At 41.6% G+C, this 16,193-nt stretch overlaps 1 protein-coding gene across 2 annotated transcripts in view; it reads left to right on the forward strand.

Moving 5' to 3' along the window:
• The window catches only part of LOC130284944 (uncharacterized), a 35,740-nt gene extending 23,279 nt beyond the window's left edge, over positions 1-12,461 (forward strand). Inside the window, exons 4-6 of one of the 2 annotated variants that reach the window (XM_056535926.1) lie at positions 9,688-9,755; positions 11,353-11,412; positions 12,085-12,461. In XM_056535926.1, the coding sequence (XP_056391901.1) occupies positions 9,688-9,755; positions 11,353-11,412; positions 12,085-12,165 (209 nt within the window). In that variant the 3' untranslated portion in view covers positions 12,166-12,461. The remainder of the gene's footprint in view (positions 1-9,687; positions 9,756-11,352; positions 11,413-12,084) is intronic. The other variant, XM_056535927.1, reaches the window with a different exon arrangement.
• The last annotated feature ends 3,732 nt before the right edge of the window (positions 12,462-16,193 follow it).

Genomic DNA, 16,193 nt, shown 5'->3' on the forward strand with positions numbered 1-16,193 from the left:
GTTGGCTAAACAATTTTTTGTACACATTTTTCGTCTTCACGGGTTGCCTACACAGATCGTCTCGGATAGAGGCGTCCAATTTGTGTCTAAATTCTGGAGGGCTCTCTGTAAACAACTCAAGATTAAATTAAATTTTTCTTCTGCATACCATCCTCAATCCAATGGACAAGTAGAGAGAATTAACCAGATCTTGGGTGACTATTTACGACATTTTGTTTCCTCCCGCCAGGATGACTGGGCAGATCTTCTACCTTGGGCCGAATTCTCGTATAATTTCAGAATCTCTGAATCTTCCTCTAAATCTCCGTTTTTCGTGGTGTACGGCCGTCACCCTCTTCCCCCCCTCCCTACCCCCTTGCCCTCTGGTCTGCCCGCTGTGGATGAAATTTCTCGTGATCTTTCCATCATATGGAGAGAGACCCAAAATTCTCTCTTACAGGCTTCTTCACGCATGAAGAGATTCGCGGATAAGAAAAGAAGAGCTCCTCCCATTTTTTCCCCTGGAGACAAGGTATGGCTCTCCGCTAAATATGTCCGCTTCCGTGTCCCTAGCTATAAGTTGGGACCACGCTATCTTGGTCCTTTCAAAGTTTTGTGTCAAATTAATCCTGTCTCTTACAAACTTCTTCTTCCTCCTTCTCTTCGTATCCCTAATGCCTTTCACGTCTCTCTTCTTAAACCTCTCATCCTCAACCGTTTTTCTCCCAAATCTGTTCCTCCCACTCCTGTTTCCGGCTCCTCGGACATCTTCTCTGTCAAAGAGATCTTAGCCTCTAAAAAGGTCAGAGGAAAAACTTTTTTTTTAGTGGATTGGGAGGGTTGTGGTCCAGAAGAGAGGTCCTGGGAACCTGAGGACAATATCCTGGACAAAAGTCTGATCCTAAGGTTCTCAGGCCCCAAGAAGAGGGGGAGACCCAAGGGGGGGGTACTGTTACGCCGAGCGCTCCGGGTCCCCGCTCCTCCCCGGAGCGCTCGCTACACTCTCCTCACTGCAGCGCTCCGGTCGGTTCCACGGACCCGGGGCGCTGCGATACCGCCTCCGGCCGAGATGCGATTCGCGATGCGGGTAGCGCCCGCTCGCGATGCGCACCCCGGCTCCCGTACCTGACTCGCTCTCCGTCAGTTCTGTCCCGGCGCGCGCGGCCCCGCTCCCTAGGGCGCGCGCGCGCCGGGTCTTTGCGATTTAAAGGGCCACTGCGCCGCTGATTGGCGCAGTGGTTCCAATTAGTGTTTACACCTGTGCACTTCCCTATATCACCTCACTTCCCCTTCACTCCCTCGCCGGATCTTGTTGCCATCGTGCCAGTGAAAGCGTTTCCTTGTGTGTTCCTAGCCTGTGTTCCAGACCTCCTGCCGTTGCCCCTGACTACGATCCTTGCTGCCTGCCCCGACCTTCTGCTACGTCCGACCTTGCTTCTGTCTACTCCCTTGTACCGCGCCTATCTTCAGCAGCCAGAGAGGTTGAGCCGTTGCTAGGGGATACGACCTGGTCACTACCGCCGCAGCAAGACCATCCCGCTTTGCGGCGGGCTCTGGTGAAAACCAGTAGTGACTTAGAACCGATCCTCTAGCACGGTCCACGCCAATCCCTCTCTGGCACAGAGGATCCACTACCTGCCAGCCGGCATCGTGACAACAATATTATGTAACAATATAATAAGACAATGCAACAAGACAATATTATGTAACAATATAATAAGACAATGCAACAAGACAATATTATGTAACAATATAATAAAGCAATGCAACAAGACAATATTATATAACAATATAATAAGGCAATGCAACAAGACAATATTATGTAACAATATAATAAGACAATGCAACAAGACAATATTATGTAACAATATAATAAGACAATGCAACAAGACAATATTATGTAACAATATAATAAAGCAATGCAACAAGACAATGTTATGTAACAATATAATAAGACAATGCAACAAGACAATATTATGTAACAATATAATAAGGCAATGCAACAAGACAATATTATGTAACAATATAATAAGACAATGCAACAAGACAATATTATGTAACAATATAATAAGACAATGCAACAAGACAATGTTATGTAACAATATAATAAGGCAATGCAACAAGGCAATATTATATAACAATATAATAAGGCAATGCAACAAGACAATATTATATAACAATATAATAAGACAATGAAACAAGACAATATTATGTAACAATATAATAAGGCAATGCAACAAGACAATATTATATAACAATATAATAAGGCAATGCAACAAGACAATGTTATGTAACAATATAATAAGGCAATGCAACAAGACAATATTATGTAACAATATAATAAGGCAATGCAACAAGACAATATTATATAACAATATAATAAGACAATGAAACAAGACAATATTATGTAACAATATAATAAGGCAATGCAACAAGACAATATTATATTACAATATAATAAAGCAATGCAACAAGACATTATTATGTAACAATATAATAAGGCAATGCAACAAGACATTATTATGTAACAATATAATAAGACAATGCAACAAGACAATATTATATAACAATATAATAAGGCAATGCAACAAGACAATGTTATGTAACAATATAATAAGACAATGCAACAAGACAATATTATATAACAATATAATAAGACAATGCAACAAGACAATATTATATTACAATATAATAAGGCAATGCAACAAGACAATATTATGTAACAATATAATAAGGCAATGCAACAAGACAATATTATGTAACAATATAATAAGGCAATGCAACAAGACAATATTATATAACAATATAATAAGACAATGCAACAAGACATTATTATGTAACAATATAATAAGGCAATGCAACAAGACAATATTATGTAACAATATAATAAAGCAATGCAACAAGACATTATTATGTAACAATATAATAAGGCAATGCAACAAGACAATTTTATGTAACAATATAATAAAGCAATGCAACAAGACATTATTATGTAACAATATAATAAGGCAATTCAACAAGACAATATTATGTAACAATATAATAAGGCAATGCAACAAGACAATATTATTTAACAATATAATAAGGCAATGCAACAAGACAATATTATGTAACAATATAATAAGGCAATTCAACAAGACATTATTATGTAACAATATAATAAGACAATGCAACAAGACAATATTATATAACAATATAATAAGACAATGCAACAAGACATTATTATGTAACAATATAATAAGGCAATGCAACAAGACATTATTATGTAACAATATAATAAGGCAATGCAACAAGACAATATTATGTAACAATATAATAAGGCAATGCAACAAGACAATATTATATAACAATATAATAAGACAATGCAACAAGACATTATTATGTAACAATATAATAAGGCAATGCAACAAGACATTATTATGTAACAATATAATAAGGCAATGCAACAAGACAATATTATGTAACAATATAATAAGGCAATGCAGCAAGACAATATTATGTAACAATATAATAAGACAATGCAACAAGACAATATTATGTAACAATATAATGAAGCAATGCAACAAGACAATATTATGTAACAATATAATAAGGCAATGCAACAAGACAATATTATGTAACAATATAATAAGACAATGCAACAAGACAATATTATGTAACAATATAATAAGACAATGAAACAAGACAATATTATGTAACAATATAATAAGACAATGCAACAAGGCATTATTATGTAACAATATAATAAGGCAATGCAACAAGACAATATTATATAACAATATAATAAGGCAATGCAACAAGATAATATTATGTAACAATATAATAAGGCAATGCAACAAGACAATATTATGTAACAATATAATAAGGCAATGCAACAAGACAATATTATATAACAATATAATAAGGCAATGCAACAAGATAATATTATGTAACAATATAATAAGGCAATGCAACAAGACAATATTATGTAACAATATAATAAGGCAATGCAACAAGACAATATTATGTAACAATATAATAAGGCAATGCAACAAGACAATATTATGTAACAATATAATAAGGCAATGCAACAAGACAATATTATGTAACAATATAATAAGGCAATGCAACAAGACAATATTATGTAACAATATAATAAGGCAATGCAACAAGACAATATTATGTAACAATATAATAAAGCAATGCAACAAGATAATATTATGTAACAATATAATAAGGCAATGCAACAAGACAATGTTATGTAACAATATAATAAAGCAATGCAACAAGAGAATGTTATGTAACAATATAATAAGGCAATGCAACAAGACAATGTTATGTAACAATATAATAAGGCAATGCAACAAGACAATATTATGTAACAATATAATAAGGCAATGCAACAAGACAATATTATGTAACAATATAATAAAGCAATGCATCAAGACAATATTATGTAACAATATAATAAGGCAATGCAACAAGACAATATTATGTAACAATATAATAAGACAATGCAACAAGACAATATTATGTAACAATATAATAAGGCAATGCAACAAGACAATATTATATAACAATATAATAAGGCAATGCAACAAGACAATATTATGTAACAATATAATAAGGCAATGCAACAAGACAATATTATGTAACAATATAATAAGGCAATGCAACAAGACAATATTATATAACAATATAATAAGACAATGCAACAAGACATTATTATGTAACAATATAATGAAGCAATGCAACAAGACAATATTATGTAACAATATAATAAGACAATGCAACAAGACAATATTATATAACAATATAATAAGACAATGCAACAAGACATTATTATGTAACAATATAATGAAGCAATGCAACAAGACAATATTATGTAACAATATAATGAAGCAATGCAACAAGACAATATTATGTAACAATATAATAAGACAATGCAACAAGACAATATTATGTAACAATATAATGAAGCAATGCAACAAGACAATATTATGTAACAATATAATAAGGCAATGCAACAAGACAATATTAACAGAAAAAAAATATTGCACCCAGACAGAAATGTTGGGCTTTATAGTTTACAGGGAAAAAATCCTTTTTAGAATGATATATGTATATACTATATGTATCACACATTACACATGAGTTTACTGTCTATGATAGCTCGCTGTGTGCAGTGTAGAGAAAGTCAATAGGCTGATGTAGGTCAGAGGTCAGAACGAGAGCCTAACTCTCTGCAGAGATCTGCTAAGCTGAGGAAAGGGAGGGGGACTTATTAAGGCTGCACTAGTGGGAGACTTCTTACAGTATTTCCATCCACAGTCCCATATGAGGGCTTATTTTTTTGCATGACCAATTGTACTTTGTAATTACACCTTTTATTTTACCATAAAATGTATGGCAAAAAAAAATAAATAAAATAAAAAAAATATATATATATATATTATTTGTGTGGGAAAATTTTAATAAAAACTGCAGATTTGCACATTTTGCTTTTACGCTGTACACTTTATGATAAAATTGACATGTCTCCTTTATTCTGATGGTCAATACATTTAAAATGATATCCATGATTACATACTTTTCTATAACTTTTTTTTTTTTTTTACAAAAAAGTATGTTTAAAATTGCCATATTTTGACCACCTATCACATTCTCATTTTTCCATATAGGGGGATGTTTGGGGCAAATTTTTTTTGCCATGATCTTTAGTTTTTATTGGTATCACGTTTGCGTATATGCGATATAAGATTATTTTTGTATAGATTTTTTTTGGAACATAATGTGAGACCACGATTAAACTCAGGTACAGACACTATATTATAGACTACACTAACTTCACAGCCCCTGTAGTACAGTCAAATAAAAAAATCCTGCAATACCCCTTTAGGGTAACACTAGGGGGGGGGGGACTTCTTAAGACAAAACAAGTAAGAAACTTTTTATGGTGACACTAGAGGGAGACTTCTTATGGTGGCACTAGAGGGAGACTTCTTAAGGTGGCACTAGAGGGAGACTTCTTAAGGTGACACTAGAGGGAGACTTCTTATGGTGACACTAGAGGGAGACTTCTTATGGTGACACTGGAGGAGACTTCTTATGGTGACACTAGAGGGAGACTTCTTATGGTGGCACTAGAGGGAGACTTCTTAAGGTGACACTGGAGGGAGACTTCTTATGGTGGCACTAGAGGGAGACTTCTTAAAGTGGCACTAGAGGGAGACTTCTTAAGGTGACACTAGAGGGAGACTTCTTATGGTGACACTAGAGGGAGACTTCTTAAGGTGGCACTAGAGGGAGACTTCTTAAGGTGACACTAGAGGGAGACTTCTTATGGTGGCACTAGAGGGAGACTTCTTAAGGTGACACTGGAGGGAGACTTCTTATGGTGGCACTAGAGGGAGACTTCTTATGGTGACACTAGAGGGAGACTTATTAAGGTGGCACTAGAGGGAGACTTCTTATGGTGGCACTAGAGGGAGACTTCTTATGGTGACACTAGAGGGAGACTTCTTATGGTGACACTAGAGGGAGACTTCTTATGGTGACACTAGAGGGAGACTTCTTATGGTGGCACTAGAGGGAGACTTCTTATGGTGGCACTAGAGGGAGACTTCTTAAGGTGACACTAGAGGGAGACTTCTTATGGTGACACTAGAGGGAGACTTCTTATGGTGGCACTAGAGGGAGACTTCTTAAGGTGACACTAGAGGGAGACTTCTTATGGTGACACTAGAGGGAGACTTCTTATGGTGGCACTAGAGGGAGACTTCTTAAGGTGGCACTAGAGGGAGACTTCTTATGGTGACACTAGAGGGAGACTTCTTATGGTGGCACTAGAGGGAGACTTCTTATGGTGGCACTAGAGGGAGACTTCTTAAGGTGACACTAGAGGGAGACTTTTTATGGTGACACTAGAGGGAGACTTCTTATGGTGACACTAGAGGGAGACTTATTAAGGTGGCACTAGAGGGAGACTTATTAAGGTGGCACTAGAGGGAGACTTCCGTAAGTGACACTAGAGGGAGACTTCTTATGGTGACACTAGAGGGAGACTTCTTCTGGTGACACTAGAGGGAGACTTCTTATGGTGACACTAGAGGGAGACTACTTATGGTGACACTAGAGGGAGACTTCTTATGGTGACACTAGAGGGAGACTTCTTCTGGTGACACTAGAGGGAGACTTCTTAAGGTGACACTAGAGGGAGACTTCTTATGGTGACACTGGAGGGAGACTTCTTATGGTGACACTAGAGGGAGACTTCTTATGGTGGCACTAGAGGGAGACTTCTTATGGTGACACTAGAGGGAGACTTCTTATGGTGACACTGGAGGGAGACTTCTTATGGTGACACTAGAGGGAGACTTCTTATGGTGGCACTAGAGGGAGACTTCTTAAGGTGACACTGGAGGGAGACTTCTTATGGTGGCACTAGAGGGAGACTTCTTAAAGTGGCACTAGAGGGAGACTTCTTAAGGTGACACTAGAGGGAGACTTCTTATGGTGACACTAGAGGGAGACTTCTTAAGGTGGCACTAGAGGGAGACTTCTTAAGGTGACACTAGAGGGAGACTTCTTATGGTGGCACTAGAGGGAGACTTCTTAAGGTGACACTGGAGGGAGACTTCTTATGGTGGCACTAGAGGGAGACTTCTTATGGTGACACTAGAGGGAGACTTCTTATGGTGGCACTAGAGGGAGACTTCTTATGGTGGCACTAGAGGGAGACTTCTTAAGGTGACACTAGAGGGAGACTTCTTATGGTGACACTAGAGGGAGACTTCTTATGGTGGCACTAGAGGGAGACTTCTTAAGGTGACACTAGAGGGAGACTTCTTATGGTGACACTAGAGGGAGACTTCTTATGGTGGCACTAGAGGGAGACTTCTTAAGGTGGCACTAGAGGGAGACTTCTTATGGTGACACTAGAGGGAGACTTCTTATGGTGGCACTAGAGGGAGACTTCTTATGGTGTCACTAGAGGGAGACTTCTTAAGGTGACACTAGAGGGAGACTTCTTATGGTGACACTAGAGGGAGACTTATTAAGGTGGCACTAGAGGGAGACTTATTAAGGTGGCACTAGAGGGAGACTTCCGTAAGTGACACTAGAGGGAGACTTCTTATGGTGACACTAGAGGGAGACTTCTTCTGGTGACACTAGAGGGAGACTTCTTATGGTGACACTAGAGGGAGACTACTTATGGTGACACTAGAGGGAGACTTCTTAAGGTGGCACTAGAGGGAGACTTCTTATGGTGACACTAAAGGGAGACTTCTTATGGTGACACTAGAGATAGACTTCTTATGGTGACACTGGAGGGAGATTTCTTATGGTGACACTAGAGGGAGACTTCTTAAGGTGGCACTAGAGGGAGACTTCTTATGGTGACACTAGAGGGAGACTTATTAAGGTGGCACTAGAGGGAGACTTCCGTAAGTGACACTAGAGGGAGACTTCTTATGGTGACACTAGAGGGAGACTTCTTCTGGTGACACTAGAGGGATACTTCTTATGGTGACACTAGAGGGAGACTTCTTATGGTGACACTAAAGGGAGACTTCTTATGGTGACACTAGAGATAGACTTCTTATGGTGACACTGGAGGGAGATTTCTTATGGTGGCACTAGAGGGAGACTTCTTAGTGAAATATCACTTTTGTAAAGTGTAGGCTCCTGGCCTAGACAACAAGCATTACAACAGCTGCAGGGGGCCCTCTTAGGGATGGTGGCCCTGAGAAAATGTCTGGTTTGCCTCTCCTTTAGGGCCAGCCATGATCTAACTTGGTAATAAAAAAGATGTCCCTTTTTTATTCACTTTTGAAGTAAAATGCTAATTTTACAGTTCAATAAAAAGTATGAACACAACTTAAAGCAAAATAATATGCAGCATGACACAATTATTTTTGGGATATGAGGTAGGAGGTGATATAGTATGTGGGTTGGTGGGGTTTTTGTGGCCGGGCAGCTTTATAGTGCCAGTCTGGCCCTACATACGAGTCTGCAGGATTTACAGGCCCAGTTGCAAAATGTATGGGCAATTGTGCTGCCGAATACAATACGTAACCTGCATTCTTCCATGTGCCCCAATTGTATCCCATCTGGTATCCAGACTAGAGGTGCCCAACAGTGTACTAGAACCTTGTTAGTCCCCAAACAGTAATATGCCTCCTTGGTGTCCCACACAGTACTATTGGGTAGGTAAGTAGGTCGCCCATTAGGTTTCCCATTATGTCTTCCACAGCAGTTAGATAGTTCCCCCATTAGGTATGTATGTCTGTAGGCAGGTATGTTTTCCCCATTATGCAGATAGCCCTCCCCATTAGGTCAGGCTCCACTCTGGATGTAGGCCGCAGCCTAAAGCTGACTATTAACTACATCAACAAGTTTTAACTACTTGTGTATACAGTTAAAAGTGAAAGGTTGATGGCCTGTGGATCCAGTGCAAGGGTCGGGGTTAGTGAGCATATTATAATGTGGGTGATTTGGACGGCCGCCTAAACCACCCACAATATAAACTGCGGGGTTGTGGTGGGTTAGGGGGTGGGGCCATTTGGTCCCTGACTGCCTGCACTGTACACAGGGCCCCATAGAAGTGACACACCCTGTGGTTTATACGCCACTGAATAGTACTACAAGGCAATAACTTGATAATATTACTTTAAGACAAATACAGAAAAACAATAATTGTATAATCTGAATTTTTTTTTCTCACAGGTGATAAGAATTGGAGTTTCCCTGTAAGTATCACCCCAAAGACGTCACACCCGCCACACAGTAACGCTGTACGTATCCGCACAACTGTTTTATGCCTTTACTGTAATCCTGAGGTTTAATGATCACCAATGAGGCAGTAACCTTGTGTTATGTTGTATATGAGTGATAACCACCACAAAGGTTACCAGGAAGATCCGGTACTCGCACGCCCGGAGTGTCAAAAATGGTGCTCCTGGGCCTAGGTGGTACCAGGCTGCCATTATTTAGGATGGGGAGGGCCAATTACAATAGTCCTCGCCCGCCCTGGTAACATCAGGCTGATGCTGTTTGGTGGCTGAAATTTTTTACATTAATTTATTTATTAAAAAAATGTGTAGTTCCCCATATTTTTATTCTCATACTGACACCAACCACGCAAAACCAGCCTGACCCTATGTGGTTGGGTACCAGGGTACTTATTGGGGTTTTTATGACAAACGCTAAGCCCGGCTTAGTAATGTCTATAAGATGGCTTCTACTAAGCATGAAAATTCTATTAAAAAAAACACAACACAAAGAATAAAAAAAGTTATGAAAAAAAACCTCCTCCACAAGCCCTTGTTAGCCCTTTTATTTGAAAAAATAAAAAAATAAAACCCTTGTCATATCAAAGTAGTCCAACAAATTCAAAGTCAAAGTCAACCGCTTACATGTATCTGAAACTAAAGGAAAAATAAAACACAAAAAATGGGTTTGTACATTTAGAGCATTCTCCCCTGGGAGAGAACGTCCATAAACCAGTGTGTTCCCAAACATATTGGGGTTCCTAAACTACAACAACCCCCATCATTCCCAAACAGCCACTGTCAGAAGAAGAACACTGCCTGTTTGGCAAACACTTACCAGGAAGGGGCTGTTCACACTATATGTCTTAACATGCCTTATTTAAAAAAAATAAAAATCATGCTAAAAAAAAGCTAAATGCATAATGAGAACAGACCCTTACTTACAAACCTTGTTCGAGACTGTGATATGAGTCTGTAGCTCTTCCTCTAGTGATGTCATCACTAGAGGTGGGGCTACACAGAAAAAGGCCGCAGCAAGAACAAGGTGGGGTAAGTGCTCCTCTGTATATATTAAAACAAAATCTAAATAGATGGCTGTATACTGTATACCTCCTACCAAGGGGTTAACTAGTGCTGCTTAGTGGCACTAGTTAACTGTTTTCTTTACAGGCCATAATGCTCATCCCAGCAAGATTTTACACTAAAGCAGCAATCTGTACAGATGACTGTATTGTCAAGTTTGCGCGGGCCAAAGAAGTTGTTGAGTGGCTGAGAAATCCGTCTTCTAACTGCTTAAATCAATGTGAGAAGTATTGTGAGTTCTCTTGTATCACCATTTCTGTGTGTTGCATTGTCATTGTAGAATACCCCAAGGTATTCAGAGAGTTAAAGGGTTAATGGGGTTGTCCCTGCCTAGCTTTTACGGGTTTGTTGGCTCCTCCGGTTTGTTCTCAGTGGCCAGAAAAGCCAAAGCAGGGAGGTGACCCAACTTGTGTAACTACCATTGAATTTATATGGAGTTGTGCAAACAGTGTAGCCCTATGAACTACTCTGAATCCCAAAGTTACGAATACGTACACGAGTATCCATTGTGACATAAAAATATATCACCTCATTACAGGACACAGAGAATCCCAGACGTGGAGACCTGAGATCTTCATCCGGGAGGTGCAGGTGGTCTGTAAGTAGTCATGGTCCATTGTACATCATCCCCTGCCTCCTCCCACTCTGTCTACATCACTGTTCACACAAGTTATGGATCAGATGTTTTCCTGCAGAAATGTGACCATAACTGTGTGACCGTAACTGTGTGACCGTAACTGTGTGACCATAACTGTGTGACCGCAACTGTGTGACCATAACTGTGTGACCGTAACTGTGTGACCGTAACTGTGTGACCGTAACTGTGTGACCGTCACTGTGTGACCGTCACTGTGTGACCGTAACTGTGTGACCGTAACTGTGTGACCGTAACTGTGTGACCGTAACTGTGTGACCGTAACTGTGTGACCGTCAATGTGTGACCGTCACTGTGTGACCGTAACTGTGTGACCGTAACTGTGTGACCGTAACTGTGTGACCGTAACTGTGTGACCGTAACTGTGTGACCGTAACTGTGTGACCGTAACTGTGTGACCGTAACTGTGTGACCGTAACTGTGTGACCGTCACTGTGTGACCGTCACTGTGTGACCGTCACTGTGTGACCGTCACTGTGTGACCGTCACTGTGTGACCGTCACTGTGTGACCGTAACTGTGTGACCGTCACTGTGTGACCGTCACTGTGTGACCGTAACTGTGTGACCGTAACTGTGTGACCGTAACTGTGTGACTATGCTGTTCTCTTTTTCAGACTCGCCCCTGCATGGTTCTCATCATTGCTGTTATAGTCATTGTTGTCATCGTTCTGATCTCGGTTCTTCTTACCACATGACACCGATCCCATCAGTCACATGACCAGCGCAGGTTCATCCGGATGGATCACTCCCATTGTCCACCACTAGTCACTTTATCTATAATTATCTGATGTAAGCCCCGCCTACTCTGAGTGATGTCATCAGCTGCTGACAGGTTGTCCGGCCCCAGCGGACCATCTACTCATTTCCAGATTTCTCCTTTTCATTTTTTTTTTGTCCCAAAACTTCCTGTTGTGTTTTGTGATATTCTGTGATTTTCACCTCCTTTATTCTCCCACAATGCTCTATAAATGTTCACAAATAAACGTGTGTTCTGGTGACAGCGTCTGATAATGTGAGGGGGGTTGGCTGTACTACACACAATGTCTGCTCTATATCCCTCCACCAGGGGGCTGTACTACACACAATGTCTGCTCTATATCCCTCCACCAGGGGACTGTACTACACACAATGTCTGCTCTATATCCCTCCACCAGGGGACTGTACTACACACAATGTCTGCTCTATATCCCTCCACCAGGGGACTGTACTACACACAATGTCTGCTCTATATCCCTCCACCAGGGGGCTGTACTACATACAATGTCTGCTCTATATCCCTCCATCAGGGGACTGTACTACACACAATGTCTGCTCTATATCCCTCCACCAGGGGACTGTACTACACACAATGTCTGCTCTATATCCCTCCACCAGGGGGCTGTACTACATACAATGTCTGCTCTATATCCCTCCATCAGGGGACTGTACTACACACAATGTCTGCTCTATAACCCTCCACCAGGGGACTGTACTACATACAATGTCTGCTCTATATCCCTCCACCAGGGGACTGTACTACACACAATGTCTGCTCTATATCCCTCCACCAGGGGACTGTACTACACACAATGTCTGCTCTATATCCCTCCACCAGGGGGCTGTACTACACACAATGTCTGCTCTATATCCCTCCACCAGGGGGCTGTACTACATACAATGTCTGCTCTATATCCCTCCACCAGGGGACTGTACTACACACAATGTCTGCTCTATATCCCTCCACCAGGGGGCTGTACTACATACAATGTCTGCTCTATAACCCTCCACCAGGGGGCTGTACTACATACAATGTCTGCTCTATATCCCTCCACCAGGGGGCTGTACTACACACAATGTCTGCTCTATATCCCTCCACCAGGGGGCTGTACTACACACAATGTCTGCTCTATATCCCTCCACCAGGGGGCTGTACTACACACAATGTCTGCTCTATATCCCTCCACCAGGGGGCTGTACTACACACAATGTCTGCTCTATATCCCTCCACCAGGGGGCTGTACTACATACAATGTCTGCTCTATATCCCTCCACCAGGGGGCTGTACTACACACAATGTCTGCTCTATATCCCTCCACCAGGGGGCTGTACTACACACAATGTCTGCTCTATATCCCTCCACCAGGGGGCTGTACTACACACAATGTCTGCTCTATATCCCTCCACCAGGGGGCTGTACTACACACAATGTCTGCTCTATATCCCTCCACCAGGGGGCTGTACTACACACAATGTCTGCTCTATATCCCTCCACCAGGGGACTGTACTACACACAATGTCTGTTCTATATCCCTCCACCAGGGGGCTGTACTACATACAATGTCTGCTCTATATCCCTCCATCAGGGGGCTGTACTACATACAATGTCTGCTCTATATCCCTCCATCAGGGGACTGTACTACATACAATGTCTGCTCTATATCCCTCCACCAGGGGGCTGTACTACATACAATGTCTGTTCTATATCTCTCCACCCAGGGGACTGTACTACATACAATGTCTGCTCTATATCCCTCCACCAGGGGACTATACTACACACAATGTCTGCTCTATATCCCTCCACCAGGGGGCTGTACTACACACAATGTCTGCTCTATATCCCTCCACCCAGGGGACTGTACTACACACAATGTCTGCTCTATATCCCTCCACCAGGGGACTGTACTACACACAATGTCTGCTCTATAACCCTCCACCAGGGGGCTGTACTACACACAATGTCTGCTCTATATCCCTCCACCAGGGGACTGTACTACACACAATGTCTGCTCTATATCCCTCCACCAGGGGACTGTACTACACACAATGTCTGCTCTATATCCCTCCACCAGGGGGCTGTACTACACACAATGTCTGTTCTATATCCCTCCACCAGGGGACTGTACTACATACAATGTCTGCTCTATATCCCTCCACCAGGGGACTGTACTACATACAATGTCTGCTCTATATCCCTCCACCAGGGGGCTGTACTACATACAATGTCTGCTCTATATCCCTCCATCAGGGGGCTGTACTACACACAATGTCTGCTCTATATCCCTCCACCAGGGGACTGTACTACACACAATGTCTGCTCTATATCCCTCCACCAGGGAACTGTACTACATACAATGTCTGCTCTATAACCCTCCACCAGGGGGCTGTACTACATACAATGTCTGCTCTATATCTCTCCACCCAGGGGACTGTACTACACACAATGTCTGCTCTATATCCCTCCACCCAGGGGACTGTACTACATACAATGTCTGCTCTATATCTCTCCACCCAGGGGACTGTACTACACACAATGTCTGCTCTATATCCCTCCACCAGGGGGCTGTACTACACACAATGTCTGCTCTATATCCCTCCATCAGGGGGCTGTACTACATACAATGTCTGCTCTATATCCCTCCACCAGGGGGCTGTACTACATACAATGTCTGCTCTATATCCCTCCACCCAGGGGACTGTACTACACACAATGTCTGTTCTATATCCCTCCACCAGGGGACTGTACTACATACAATGTCTGTTCTATAACCCTCCACCAGGGGACTGTACTACACACAATGTCTGCTCTATAACCCTCCACCAGGGGGCTGTACTACACAACAATGGCTACTCTTGTACGATCCTTAAATGGACACTGTCAGATACAATAAGTTGTTATATGTTTTACAATTGCTTTCATCAAAAAAGTTTCAGTATTTCATACTGTAAAAGCCAGTCAAAAAAGTGACCACTAGGGGTGCCCCTGCCTCTATGGATACATATCAGTCCTGCCGTGTCCAGTGGTCATCAACATGTCATGGACACCATAAGTGATTGACAGGGCTGCAGGCAGGTCCAGGGCCCTCTGTGAGTCAGAGCACAGTGAGAGAGGGGGAGGAGTCATCACAGTGAGTAGACGAGAGGGACACACCCCATCCCTCTGCATGAGCAGAAATCTCACTGAGCAAATGATGGCAGATAAATACAGGTCATTCTGAGAGAAATATAGGTCGTAGACACATAAACATTAAATGTACATGATCAGGATGAGGTATTGTGCAATATAGAACAGTTTTTTTTTTTTTGGGAGGATCCGATAGGTACGGTTTAAAGAGCCCTTTGAGTGATATAGAGGTGCAGGATGGCGAGGCAGTTTGCTAGGTGATAGATAGAAGAAGGGGTGGGGGAGGGAAGTGCCAGGGAGGCTAGTCTTGATCTGGAGGGGTAGAGGGATAAGTGCTAGGAGGCTAGTCCTGATCTGGTGCGGTAGAGGGATAAGTGTTAGGAGGCTAGTGCTGATGTGGAGGGGAAGAGGCAGAAGTGTCAGTGAGGCTAGTCCTGTTCTTACACACCCCAACAAATTTGCCCGGTTGATGGATGAGGGGGTGCAAGTTCAGAGCTAGAAGTGCTGAAGCATTACACTGTATAACAAGGGGACATTTGCTCCAGTAAGAGGGGCACAATGCAGGTAAGACAGGTGCTAGCAATGGGGCATAGTGATGAGCGGCAGGGTCCATATTCGAATTTGCGATATTTCACGAATATATGGACCAATATTCGTCCTGTTTGTAAAATTTGCAATATTCCCTATGTTTTTTTTTTTTTCATGCGAAAATTTGTAATGAAATACATATAGTGTGCATGCAAAATTATATCTTTCACCTAAAAGAAGGGAGGGATCAGTGTCTGGAAGTGGTGATATTTGCATAAAAATTTGCATTAAAAAAATTGCATAAAAAATTTGTAT

This window comes from Hyla sarda, chromosome 8 (assembly GCF_029499605.1).
Source record: "Hyla sarda isolate aHylSar1 chromosome 8, aHylSar1.hap1, whole genome shotgun sequence".
Lineage (NCBI taxonomy): Eukaryota > Metazoa > Chordata > Amphibia > Anura > Hylidae > Hyla > Hyla sarda.